At 40.9% G+C, this 14,965-nt stretch overlaps 1 protein-coding gene across 1 annotated transcript in view; it reads left to right on the forward strand.

Annotated features, from left to right (window-relative positions):
• The first annotated feature begins 483 nt into the window (after window positions 1–483).
• The window catches only part of ARAP3 (ArfGAP with RhoGAP domain, ankyrin repeat and PH domain 3), an 89,950-nt gene continuing 75,468 nt past the window's right edge, over window positions 484–14,965 (forward strand). The window contains exons 1-2 of the mRNA XM_018554886.1: window positions 484–501; window positions 4,044–4,969. Of these exons, the coding sequence (XP_018410388.1) occupies window positions 484–501; window positions 4,044–4,969 (944 nt within the window). The remainder of the gene's footprint in view (window positions 502–4,043; window positions 4,970–14,965) is intronic.

The raw sequence follows: 14,965 nt of genomic DNA on the forward strand, positions 1-14,965 counted from the left end.
TTTTGCAGACCCCTATGCAAAATTTAATAAATGCAAATGTTTTTCTTTTTGCAAGATGATTGCATTTATTCATTGTACTGCACCTTACATAAAAAAGATATATTGCATTTGTTGACACGTCTTGTGGAGGTAATGAGCCGTAAGACCATATGTCAGTGTCATATGCCATTGGTTAACCACACTTCAAAGCTAATTGTATATCTGTGAACAGATAGCTGTAAAGTAAATGCTTATATCTAACAGCTAAAGTCACATAGCACCTAATTTCTCTAGTTTGCCCTAGAAGAAGCAGGATCATGGGGTAGTGTGGATTCCAGATAAGCAATAGAATTGTTTAGAAAATCACAGCTTTCCTGCTTCCTAAATTTTGTTCTGGGACCTGTTCTTGTGGTATACTGACCTCTCTCATGCTCTGGCTGAGAAGACACAAGATATTCTGGCTCCTCTTCTTCCCTTCACTCCCCCGCTGGATGTCAGCCCACAATGAGTAAGCCTGAAGACGTCTGGACACAGTCTTTTGATTTTCTATTTGTTTACAGAATTAGCAGACATCATTGCGTATCTTTACTGCAAATAAAGTATCATGCCTGGCTCCAAATAGCTAGAAATATTTTCTACATCTACAGTAAATATAGGCACATGCATATACAGTTTACACATAAGTAACATTTCTGTGTACAGGGGAAAATAAGACATTAATTCATACAGTGTGAGATCAAACATGAGCAGTAATACAGTTTGGGCAATTCTCTGCATTCAGGGCAAGGGTGATGTAAAGCTTTTTTTTCATACAGTAAGTGGCCTACTTACAAATTCCACTACAGATATTCCACACGAGAGCGCACTCGTAAGTCCAAATTGTTCGTAAGTCCAAAAAAGTTAGCAGGGGTACCCAACTAACATAATTTGCTCTATAGTACTGTACTGTGATAGGTTTAGAATACTTTTTACACAAATAATACATAAAAAACAAACACAAAAATATCAAGTACAGTACAACAGCTGGCATACAGGGGCTGGCATTGAGTAAACAGGCAAGAAGAGTTACTGACTGGAGGAGGGAGAGGAGACGGTGGAGCTAAAGGATTTTCAGCAATAAGAGACAGAGGGCAAGCTGCAATTTCACTCACGCCTGACGTTGATGGCACAGGTTCTGGTTCCTTGCTGGAATCAATTATATTTACCCTCTTGAAAAAACAATACAGTGATGTCAGGGTAGTAGCTCTTTTTTTTCTCGTCATAGATCACATGGTAGCACTGGGCTGCAACGGCTGCTGCAACCTTCATGTAACGTTCTGCGTTTGGGTCCTGTGCTTCAAAAATTAACAGTGCCTCCTCAAATAAAAAAAATCCCCTTGCTATGTCCTACCTTGTGAACCTCTTTCGTTCTTCAGATATGACCCGTAGCCAGCTTTATCAGAAAATAAACTTTTATTAATTTCCACAAACAGTCAAACTAAATGGCTTATATTCAGCAAACACAAGATTCGGCTTAGCGCCTGTATACTAAGTCCCACCTCTGGGTTAGAGTGCCAGCGTCAGGGTTAGAGTCCCAGCCTGCTCACAGAGGGTTCCAGTATGGACGCAGGTGCCCCAGCAGTGTCTCGGCAGAATGTATTCCACAGCTTAACACACATAGCCATGTGTCCTGTTCCAAACACTCCACACAGCCAGACTGACTGGCTTCCTGTTCCTTTTTAACACACCCTCTGACTGGTGGTTTAACTCTTTCATTACCAGAACTGGCTGTAGTCAGGGATGGAGGCTCTGAATACAAGGTGACCACCATGCAGAGAATCTAGAGCCCACTTTATGGCCAAGCATTCTCTCTCTACTACTGCATAATTCTTCTCTGCAGCTGTTAACTTCCTACTGAGAAACACCACCGGGTGTTCCTCCCCACTGACTTCCTGAGGCAGAGCAGCTCCTAATCCTTCACTAGACGCATCAGTCTGGACAACAAACTCTTTGGAAAAATCCGGAGCAACCAACACAGGATCTCGGCACAAGGCCGCTTTCGGCTCCAGAAAAGCTGTCTCAGCTTTTTCATGCCACTGAACCATGACCGACTTCCTACCTTTTGTCAAGTCAGCCAGCGGAACAGTAATAGAGGCAAAGTTGGGAATGAACTGTCGGTAATAACCGACTATGCCCAGGAAGGCTCAGACCTGTTTCTTAGTTACGGGGCGGGGCCAAGCCTGGATGGCTTTTACCTTGTTCATTTGGGGTTTCTCCAAACCTCTACCCACAATGTACCCCATGGCCTCCTCCATCCCGATGGCACATTTCTCAGGGTTTACCGTAAATCCTGCCCATCTCAGGGAGTCTAACACCGCCTGCACCCGGGGAAGATGTGACTCCCTGTCTGTGCTAAAAATGACTATGTCATCTAGATAGACAGAGGTGTATCTTTGATGAGGGCGGGGTGTCCTATCCATCGCCCTTTGAAGAGTGGCCGGAGCAGAATGTAATCCGAACAGCATTCTCTTATATTGGAAGTGACCTCCCGGTGTGGAAAATGCCGTTTTCTCCTTAGCCCCCTTAGTCAAAGGTATCTGCCAGTACCCTTTAGTGAGATCTAAGGTAGTAATATACCGGGCTGGTCCCAACCTTTCTATCAGCTTGTCTACCCGGGGCATTGGATATGCGTCAAACTTCGATGCATCATTGAGTTTTCTGAAATCATTACAGAATCGCAGAGTTCCATTGGGCTTAGATACCAGCACAATCGGGCTTGACCATTCACTCTGCGATTCCTCAATGACATTGAGTTCTAGCATTCTCTGAATTTCCTCAGACACTGCTTTCCGGTGGGCCTCAGGAATGCGGTATGGTCTTACTCTCACCTTTATTTGCAGCTCTGTCACGATATCATGTTGAATTACATGCATAAGGCCTGGCGACTCTGAAAAAATGTCTCTATTCCTCTGCAAAAATTCCTGCACCTGCTGAGTCTGATGTTTTGACAGGGTGGGTCCAACTGGCACTTGTTTCTTTCCTGCATGGGGCCCTGATGTAACCTCGGCTACAGCAACTACCTGCTCCCTGTCTTGCCAGTGTTTTAACAGGTTTACATGGTAGATCTGATAAGGCTTCCTCTTCCCTGGTTGATGTACTTTATAATTTACCTCACCAACCTTTTCTACCACCTCGAAGGGACCCTGCCATTTGGCCAGAAATTTACTTTCTACCGTGGGTATAAGGACAGCCACCCGGTCCCCAATCTGGAACTGTCTGACCTTAGCAGACCGGTTATACACCCTGCCCTGCTTCTGCAAATGCTCTTTCACCAAAGGCATTACCTTGGTGATCCTCTCTCGCATTTGTGTGATGTGCTCAACTACCGTTTTGTGTGGCAATGGCTCATTTAGTAAATACAGCTTTGTAGCTATCCTTAAAATTGCATGTCAAATGCAACCTTTTTGTATATATGTACATGCATATTAAAGGGGCACAATAGCAAACACAGCTATCCTGCATACCATATTTAACCCTTCCCTAGGCTACTGTATATGTCTGTGGTTATTTAAACTTTGTACAATATACACTTTACAAAAATGTGGTCAAACATTGTGTACACTTTTTAACTTTAAAAAAATCTGGATGTATTCCTAATTGCACAGAATATTACTTGACGTTCTTATATGTATATTAAGCACCAGAGATTGTTGATCCAGGGAATATCCGATTGCCTTATGGAGTCAGGAAGGAATTATTTTTCCTCTGATTGGAATAAAATTGAACCATGCTTTATAGTGTTTTTTTGCCTTCCTCTGGATCAACAGTGGGTAACTGTGGGCATAGCGTTCTGTTTTAGGTTTTTCTTTTTTTCTTATCTCTAATGGTTTGAACTCGATGGCTTGTGTCTTTTTCCAACCTGAGTAACTATGTAATTTATTGTGCTTATTATTGTGTCTAAATCATTTTTTTTTTGCATTTTAGATCCATCTGCTGTCCACCAGCAATATGGTCTCCTGGCTCTTGTTTTGGTAAGCGGATGATTGCTGGCCACATCAGCCATGACTTCCCCTGACAATGAACAGCTGGACATTGCAGACTGGCTTTCTGCCATCCATCTTGAAAGGTACCAGAACAGCTTTAGGCAGCATGGGTACCATAGAGTCAAAGATATCCTTTCTGTGGACAATGATGTTCTCCAGAAAATTGGTGTCGGAGCAACTGGCCATAGAAAAAGAATCATGAGTCGACTGCGTCACATTTCTGGAGAATCAAACTCATTACCAACTTTTCGGAACATTGAGAAGACTGACTCCCAGGAATATTCCCACATATCTCAAAATGATGATAACATTATTAAAAATACCAGCAATGAAAAATTAGGTGATTCGGAGTCGGTTATCAAACCAGTGCCGAAACCTAGGACAGTATTTAGTAAATACAATGCAAATGCTACAACAGCAGCAAGCATATCAGCCATTCAATCACCTGTTTCTTTAGACAATTATTCAAATGTCGCTAGAAGGTCTTCTTTTCAGGAAACAGTTGTTCCAAGGGGAAACAACTTAGATACAGAGAACTGTAATTCATGTATGGAGCCAAAGCCAGGAGGGGTGGAGCTGGAGGCTGGGGTTCCTAAGACTACATCCGCTGAGGCTGGGAAACCATTTCATCCCATTCCTTCTCTGCCTATGCGTCAGAACAAAGAAAGTCTACAGCCTGGATCCTCTTACCAGCAACACAAGACTCAGATGGAAGCGGATACTATACAGTGTTCCCCGTTATCGAGTCTGTCTTCCTTTGCTGGAAATGAAGAGGAAGTCACCTCCTTTTCAACCAATCCTTCTTCTCCACAGGAAACACTAACAATTATATCCAATGAAATCTATTCTGGGTTTGGTTCCAGGACTGGCTGTGTCAGCTGTGCCCCAGACACTGAAGCCCCACAAATACATATAAACTCCCCTGACATGATTAAGCAAGAAACAACATCAACACAAGAGCGAAAGAAGTAAGTATATTTTGTTAACTCTCCTACCTTATATGTTGTTATTATGCATAAACCTTAAAAGTTTTTTTTCCAGTACTCTAAGAATCTTTAGCATGCATGTCTGAAGCACAATCTATTTACTAAATGTAGTTGCAAACTATCTAATGAACTAGTGACAAATATAAGAGCAATTAAACTTGCTAATTTCATTGCTACTTTAAAAAAAAAAAAAAACCTCACTTCATCTTTATTTGGAAATACAGTTAAACCCTTGGAAAAAAACATTGCAAAGTTTTTTAATTAGGCTAAGATCTTAAACAGGTTCCTCTATTAGGTATGTCTTTATACAAATAGGTTTAAATATAACAGAATTAAAATAATTTAATCAGTAAAAATCAAGAAACTGTATAAAACATATATTTTTTTCCTTAACTTTCAGGCACTTTATAGATCACTTTTCTAAACATCTGAAGACTATTGCTTCAAATCTGTATGATGTGCAAATATATCATTAAAACTCAGTGGGTACAAATTTAGGTAGACAGTGAGACTATATATGCCGCGGCTGTCTAAATAGAAGTGTGGGATTCTAAAATGAGTATGAGATAATGAGTATGAAATGAAATTATTGCAAATCAAAGCACCAGAGGAACTACCTTTATGGTGTAGAAACAGATGCATTCTAGTGGTGGTTCTTTAAAATATTCTTTGTGTGAAATCCTTGTTAAGACTTATTGTAAGTAAAACAACAATTACAGAAGTCCTAAACAACACAGCTCTTCTGCTGGCTAGAAAACTAAAAAGTCCTGCATGCAATGCATAGCTTGTTGGCAGGACATGTTGGTACTTCTAGCTCTTCATCATCTGGAGGACCACTGGTTATATGAGCCTCATTTTGGTTAGGTAAAGCCTATCACATGGTGCATAGTGTTTGTTGGTATTATTTATGTAATAGCCATTATAATTGTTAGGACGATAAATACAAAAAAATATGTGTATAAACTGGTTAGGAAGAGGTTAATATGTGTGCTCAGATCTTAGTAGTGGGAACACTGGGTTATTACAGATAAGTATACAGATGGAGCCAACCATGGAAGTCTAAGATAGTTTCCTGGAGCCAGTGGTTGAGGAAAGGGTGGAGATTACTTTACAGCTGGATTCAAACAATTGAAGGAAGTCTTGACCTTGCTGAAATTATAATAATGACTTTACATAACTCATTAAAGGCAGTAGTTACAGCCAAGCAATGCCTGCTTTCAAGGGAGCAACATCCACAGATTCATTTTATCTGATACAGTAATATTTCAGTTTTTGTAGAGCCTGCTCCACCATTACATGCATGGATGATAGATTCTGCTGCAGCATGAGCAGGGTGGATGCATAGTTTGACTAGCATTTAAACCTGATTAGTGGCTGCTTCATTTAGATCACCACCGATGAGGAATTCAACTGTAAAGCCAGCCCAAATGAGGAACACGCCTTCACCAACTCCAGCATGGATACGAGATGGAGTTTCATCAAGACCCGCACCTGTAGGGATTTCAGCATCACCGACTGTTACCAGAGTGAGAACATCTGCCCCAGCGAGACAGGTGCCAGCTGGCTATCAAGCTCATCTTCCACCCAGCCAGAAAAAAAGCATTATACCTGTTACTTTTTCAACTGCTTCTCTAAGACCAAATCCAGTAGGAGATTCTGGATCACCAAGACTTTCACGGGCAGGACATGCAGCTTTTCCACGACCTCCCCCGATTGGACATTCTGCTTCTCCATTGCTGCCCCGTGGGAAGAGTTCACCTCCAGAAGTGTCAGACATAACAAAGAATGATGGCCCTCTTATAACAAATCCTTCATCTTCCAAGCAAACAAAGAAAAAACAGTTGACAGGACGTCAGGATGTAACAGGAAACTCATCACTGCAGAGACAAAAGTCTGTTACGAAAAACAGAATTTCGGCTGACGTCAGAATCAGTTCCACGGGATCTCCACTGACAGCGAAAGACATGTCACACAGACCAACACCAGTTGGGAATGCAGGTACTTCCAATACTCCTTCAGGTAGTGTTCCATCTCAGAAATCATTTCTGATGAGGTACACTATCCCCTCAAGGCTACTAACTGCAAAGAATGTCCCCACAACACATACAAGTGCAGTGAAACCAATTTCTTCAGCATGCTTAGATGTAACTCAGGATGTACATGTGAAAAATATGACAAATGTTACCGATAATTATGAATCAAAAAGACCATCTCCAATGGGAATGTCACCATCTTCGACCCTCAAAAAATCATATGTTGGAAAGTCTGCTTCAATTATTCCTTCACCCAGAAAAGCAGTAAGTGGCCTGCCTACGCCCAAATCAAAGGTTGGAGACAGTACTCTCTCACATCAAGGACCCCCTGAAGCTACTGCTAAACCGAAAATAAAGCCAGCTGGATGGGTGCCAAGGACAAAATGTATAGGGATTGCAGCCACACAAAAAGCAAGACTTACAAAAAATGATTTATCACCCCAACCAGAAGCAGAACAATACCCTGCTGAAAGGACAAAAACAAAGGGAAGCAAGTTTTCACTGAAGCAGAAACCAGCAGAAAAATATGGATTATCAATACAGAAATCTGCAGGAAGCATAACTTTCCAGAGGCCAAAGCAAACAGGAAACACTGGTTCCCAAACAGCGAAATGCAGGAATGTTGTGTCAAGTACGAAAAACTCACAGCAGAGTGTTACTGCGCCAAGGACATTAGGGAATGTTGAAGTAGCCAGGCCTGTGAGTACCTCCACCATATCTCTCTCAAAAGTGATCAAAAAAACTCCTCCAGCAAAAACAAAACAGAATGACACCCCTACTAATACCGTCACAGCAAAACCACAAACATTGGAAAATAAATCAATACCCACTAAATCAAAGAGTTCACCTAATTATGAAAAGCCTAATGAAGGCATTGCAAGAACTTCACCGAAAAAATTAGCTAGCCAACTTTTGCCTAGGCTCTCATTTATGCAGAAGAAATCTCCTAAAATTACTATTATAAAAAGTCCAGTTTCCAGAGCAGGAGAAAATAGTTATATGGTGTGTTCCCCAGGGTGGAAAGCTGCTCCTAATGTAACAGGAGTTATGGAAAATGATGTGACAGATCCGGTGCAGGATTTACCTCCAGTAGAGGACAGTCTTGATCTACATAACACGTTCTCTGACACTTGGGATACAACCTTAACAGAAGAGTCTCTAGAGGCAGCACTTAGGGCAAGTACAACTATATTCAGGCCAATACAGGATGAACATTTAGTCCTTGTTAGGCCAAGGCTGTTGGGATCTCATATTAGTGATGAATACCTTGAGCAAAAATATCGGATTTCCAAAGCTAAAGATGGGTAATATTGAAAACTTTTAATCATTTTGATGGACAGAAAATCTAAAACACTTTACATCTTTAAATACTGAACATCTTATTTGGTGGGCACGCATTCCATTTTGCAATGTTGTGGCCTATGTTTTCTGCTTTGAAAGATTCCTACAACTTTCTTCAAAATGTGCTTTCAAATATAGTATACTCTGTCCCCTGGGAGCTTTATAGGAGCTTCTAAGCAGTACCCTGGAAAACCTCTGCATTTGCCTGGTGATGTAGAATGGTGGAGGTTGCTTGGGCCTTTTCAGCTTTAAAGCAATATATTCTGGGTTAAGAGTTTTGTTGCACTGATATGCAAAATGGGGTGATTATGCTGCATAAAGAGGAATGCTTGGCAACTATGATTTTGCCACCTTGTTGCTTCTTTTCTCAGCAATGGTGTTAGTAGTTTTGTTTGGTTGACCTTAAGGGCCCAATCAGGCTATGCATTGTATTAACACACATGTTTTAATGGAACATGTTTTGCACCTGACCCTTTTTTTAAATGTATCTATAAGATTGCAGATAGCAATGCAATGCCAGTAGCATGCGTGTTGTAGCATGCTGCAGTGTGGTTGTGTTTTCCACTGTTGTACTAGTGGTTTGGGATACCTTGCTGCGGTAATGCATAAATCGCAATGGGCCCTAAGTGACAAGTGATGACAAAGATAAGTAAATTGTATACAGAGGGCTAAACAGGTAACACTTCCACTTTGATAGCCTCACTCCAGTTACAGTTAAAACTGTGACAGTAGTTATGAGAATCATAACAGTTCCTACTTGATATATACAGACATCCCAACTCTCCCGGACGCTCCGGGAGTCTCCCGCTATTAGATAGCGGCTCAAAAAAAAAGCCTGCAGATAGCAAAGAAGCTATAGCTTCCTGTGCTATCTGCCATCATTTCAGGGGGGTGCTCCCTCCCAGCCCCCCTAACCCTCCCTCCGCGGATGGGGGGGGGGGGAGAGGGCACCTCCCTGAAATTGCTTCTTTCAGGTTGGGATCCCTGTATATACAGTATATGCATATGGGGCCTCTTAATGTGGGTATGGGAACAGCTAGTGAAGGGGCATTCTGAGTTTAAATAAACCTGTCATGAGAGACATTTGGGGTCAGCCATTACAGACCTTCTCAAACTGCTAGTTGCCTGGCTGCATGCTGGCCCGCTCGCTTTAAAACTTCTAGCTGCTGATCTGGAACAAGCATGCAGTTGAAATAAAAAGTCCAGCAAAAGTAGAAAGCCTACTTAAAAGGTTAACTATTCAAAGTTTTGAAGAAAGAGGGCCAGGGTGACATTAATACAACTAGCCTCTGTAGAAGGAAAGAACAACGGCATCCTCCTTTTTTAATCCCATGACAGGTTTGGGATCATGTGAAAGAACAGATATGATTGGTTGACTAGTTTATTTTTTTTTGATTGACTAGTTCTTACCTGGCTGCAAAATAGTCATAGCTCATTAAGGACTGCGTAACCATGTAAAGCATCGAAGGAAGTCTCTCGGTACCATCCCTCATTTGTCAAAACGAAAGCTGTCCAAAAGACATTGGTTATTGTTGATAGAATCACTTGGTTAGAGTGGGGCCCTGTGCTCTGCTTGGGCTTAGTGGTGTTCAGTACTGTAGTAAGCCCATTCCTCTGAACATTTCTAATAAAGCAGCATGAGGAATTTGATATAAAATGGGCAGTAACCTACAGCAATCAGTTGATGTTTTTCTTCTAGCTTTCTTTGCCATTTCCGAACAAAGTCATAGGGTTCCTTGCTAGTCAACCTGCCCGCGATCTAACTATACTCACCTTTGTAGTGCTTCCCCACCACTCAGTTCCTCTGAGAATCAAACCTTTATAGACTTTGTGCAGGATGTTATTGGCGCTTGCATAGAGTTGATGCTGTCCTTTTCCTCAGGACAGTGCATTCTTGAAGGAGGTCACAATGCTCCCTCATACCCAGATGCACCAGTGATTTCCAACTGTTCCAATGAAGAGTTAGGGGGCTATGCGGAAACGTAACAGTCTTTAATTGCTAAAACATTAAGAAGCTGATATTGTAAAATATATATTAAAAAAATCAAATAAATAAAGCAATATCATAAAAATCATATTATAAGAGCTATGTATACTGTTGCTATGTTGTATAATTATGCTACCACTACTGGATAGTGGAAAGTCCTACTTTAATACTTTTTTTAGAGCACTTGTTTTAACATTTTAAGAATGAATTGATTTTCTATGTTTGTAGCCTTTCTTGAGGGAAGACTCAGCTATGTAATATATTTTATTTTAAATATTCAGAAATAATTTGTAAAGGCTTGTTCTTTTGTTTTGCACTTTTCCATCTTTTTTTGTAATTATTTGATCCTTCAAGGTAGACAATAGCCTTTTTGCAGTTTTTAAGTTATATATGTGAATGTGATTAGTGTAATGTAGTAATCTTATCAATAAGTGTAGAAAACCTTCTTTCTTTGTATAGTTTCTAAAATTTACATTTGCATACTCTGCTTCTTTCTTTAAAGTACTGCAAAATGACTGTGATTCACTGCCCCTCTTTTTTGATGCCTAAAAATCTAACAGGTTTTTCACAAAAAGGTGAAGGGTTTGGAGAAGGCAGGAGAAGTGAAGTCTAGGACAAAATAGCTGATTTGGAAAAATTCAGCTCACTTTCCAGTTCAGATATGTTGTCCTAGATTGTTCACTTCTCCTGCCTTCTCCAAACTCTTCACCCTTTTGTGACTTGACTGTAAAGAATAGACTCTCTGTAAGATTAAAGCTGAAATCCTGGCGGATATAAAACCAATACCAATGAATGCAGTTGTGTATTCATTAAAAAAAAGTTATATGCTTTTAAATGCAACCCGTTGAAGTACCTGAACTTGTGCTAATAAGTTGTGTGGCTGCCGCCAAACACAAGTCATGAGGCTATATTAAGGGCTTTATTTTCCTATAGGTTGAGGATCCAAATCCAGTGCCTCGCTTCTACCTTTCCTCAAAGAGCATTGCAAGGTTTAACTGCTCATTTTGGTCTGGGGGCTCTAATAAAAAAAAACTATACTCTCCTTATCCTCAATCCCACCTGACTGCTAGACCGGTCCCCACAGCCAATTCTTACCTAAACTCTGGCAGTCTAAGGACCCGTGACATCATCATGTCTACTGCAGTCCATCCACCTGTATTAGATGTGAGGATGCTGAGGGACACAGCCAGAGTAGAGGGGCAGAAAGGTGAGCACTCACCACCGGTGTAGGAATGAGGGCCTGGTGAGTATGCTTTCTGTATTCCGGCCCCTAGAGAACAACATGCAGTTAACCCTTGCAGTATGGGGGTAGCTGCAGGGGTTCACTTTTTAAATCACTGGAGTCACTTCTTTAGGATAACAATTATTTTTGTATGTTCCTGATCCTGAGTTCTTCTGTTGCAGTTTTCTGGTTTCAAATAATTGTAGGCCATTTTTGTAAAGAAACTTTTAGGGACCTAACATTTGCAGCTGAAGATCTAACAAACAGAGGCATCGCCTTGCTGAGAGATCTTCCAGTCCTGGAGTGTATGATCTTTATATGTAGCCATGCACAGACTCAAACATGTTTTTTTTAATAAGGCGTGAAATGTGCAGTGACCCATATCAGCCAATCAGAAATAATCTTTTATCCTTAAATCTTTCAGGCGTTTAAGTCTGACTGCAGTAAGAACCGGAGTCTCATTGGATGCTATAAGTCACTACCCTTTGCGGAAAATCTATGCACTTGCAGAATTCAGGTGCAATTGTGACATTGCTCCATTGCAGAGCTACGCTATTTATTTTATTTGTATCCAATACACTTCTATGTGCACTGTGGTTCCTTCTGCCGCCTCCAACATCACTACTGCATCACACCCTGTAGTAGTATAGGTGCTGGCAGATGGAACCACAGAGCAAAGATCAGTGTCATAGGACAGGTAGGTATTGATTTTTCCCTTCAGGCTGGGCTTTTTTACTTACCTTATGACAGGGTCACTTTAAAGCTAAATTGCATGCAGATGTTGAAAAGCACCAATGCATTTATATACTGTATACATTCAAGCTTTACATATATTATGAAAACAACAGGTTTAAATACCTAAATTCAGCCTCTTCTGTACAGCAGCACTAAGTCTTTGAAAAAGAGGTGTATCATGTTAATATAGGACATTTTGTGGTATCCAATTTTTATATTGGGTGGGGAAATACTCTGGACCAGTCAGGTATCCTACAATCTCATGTGTTAACAAGGAACATGCTCGTGGGAGGAGAGAACTTAGAGATGACCTAATCAGCCTGCTACTGCTGTTTCACTGTTCAACCCTTAGGCTGGAGACAGATAGGTGACCTAGCTGGCTTGCTTAAAGGGTTATCAAACCCTCACTTTTTTGCATATATCTACTGCTAGCAAGCAGTAGATATATACAAAAACTTAAAAAAAACAAAAAACTTTTGAAACAGGTTTAAATTTACCTGTGTCTTCGCCGCAAGCTCCCGTCCGAACATCTGAAGAGTCTCGGGCGGCCGCAAAGGATCTGTGGGCGGGCGCATGCGCAGTTCAGATGTTCAGCCGGGAGACAATGACACAAGGTAAGTCTATGGAGCAGCGTGCACCCGCTCATACTCGATGGGACATGAGCGAAGAGGAGGACAGAGGAGTCAGCACTGGATCGCAAACCTGCACCAGCGCTGGAGGGATGAAAAGGACAGTAAAGAAGAAAATGATCAAATAAAGAGGCATGATTTAGGGTAAGTCCTGACACTAACATTGGGTGGGGGGAAAAAATATAGCCTTTAATGTCACTTTAACTTCAGAATAGAAAAGTCAGGTCACCAGGGTGGCTGTGCCATATAATGGGGCTGTGTAAATCTTAGGATTGGATAGACAGTAATATGAATCCTTTGACAAGTAAGACAGTCCCCCTATATGTATTTTAGTTGTGTATTTAGCTGTTTGCCTGGAGTTTTGCTCTAAGAAATAATAACTATATATAAAAATATATGGATGTGTTCCTAATTTTAGAGGAGGCAACCTATATAGTCATTCTAGTCTATATTTTACAATGAGCAAAGCGCATAATTCAACTTTTTGCTTTCCTCAGTCAGTTTGGGATTTTCTTCATGTTAGTATCCTCTCCTATGTTGTATAAATATGGATTGACTTTATTTCTGTACTTTTCAAATTGTCCTATTGGGTTACACAATAAACATTGTGAAAGCACCTTGTTTTATTCTTGTTATTTAAGTTATTCAACTCGTTCTTTATGAATTGATCAACTTAATCTGTGAGGATCATTTTTATTATTGTGGTGGAACCTCAGAATCATGGCTTCTGGTAGAGTGTTCTTCAGTAAAATGCCGTTGCCTATAACAGCCAATCAGAATGAATCTTTTAGGAAACCGACTTCAATAAACCAAAATCTAATTGCAGTGAACAAAAATGGATTGTGAAATCTCTTTTGGAATCCAAATCCACAAGTTGGGTGGTCTCTGTCTGTATCAGTACCCCATTTGTGTATCAGTGTCTCTAAGAGAAGCATATACAGAACTGTTTTACAAACATCCTGTTATTTGTTAAAACTCTAAATTGTTATGATGATTTTTAACAAGCAGACGTCCTCCACTAGGATACACTCTCTACTTGAAGGCCTGAATTCTGCACTGTGCTGATGAAGCAGTAAAAAAGTTCCAATCTATTTGTGAATGGGAAACTTCCTTTGGCTGCATTGAATACTTCTGGTTCTTATAATAAGTTAATCATAATGTACACGATGGGCTTCTTAGAAAAAAAATTATAATGTGAGTTCTGGTTGTCGCCACATCATGGATACCTTGAAACTGCATGTTCTATAACAGAGAGGAACACAGCAAACATTGATTTTCATAAAGTTGTAACTCCTAAAATGAGCTAAATTGGGCTGGGAAGGGACACACCATATCTTAAAGAGGAACCCCATGAACTTGAAAAGTTAACCCTTGCAGTGGGGTTGCCACCGCACTGCATGGGTTAAGTGCTTGTTTTTTCTAGGGAGCCAAAATAACAACACAGTGGCTTAGTGGTTAGCACCTCTGCCTTGCAGTACTGGGGGATCCAGGTTCAAATCCTGGTCAGGACACTATCTACAAGGAGTTTGTCTGTTCTCCCTGTGCTTGTGTGGGTTTCCCCCCGGGTATTGCAGTTTCCTCCCACACTCCAAAGACATGCTGGAAGGTTAATCGGCTCCTCTCTTAATTGGCTCTGTATGTGTGTCCAATAGAGACCTTACATTGTAAGCTCCTGATTTGAATTTGTAGTATGTAAAGCGGCGAGTAAAATCATCTGCGCTATATAAATACCTGTAATAAATAAATATACTCACCCAATGCTTGATCCCACCTGGCTGCTCAATTGCTCCCCGCAACCTCTTCTCCCCCTCAGATCCAGTAATCTAAGGATCCATGACGTCTTCACGTCTAATACAGTGTATTAAGCTGGGTAAACACATACCTGCAGGCTGAACAAAGAAAATATAACAGATTCCTCCATCAATGCTTATGTTTGTGGTTGGAGGAATTAATTGCTGTTCTGCAATGTAGTCTGACAGCAGGCGACACTGTCAAGATACTTGAACAGAGCTTGCAGCTCCGTTTGGCCGA

Source organism: Nanorana parkeri, unplaced genomic scaffold (genome assembly GCF_000935625.1).
Source record: "Nanorana parkeri isolate BGI_ZX_2015 unplaced genomic scaffold, ASM93562v1 scaffold176, whole genome shotgun sequence".
NCBI lineage: Eukaryota > Metazoa > Chordata > Amphibia > Anura > Dicroglossidae > Nanorana > Nanorana parkeri.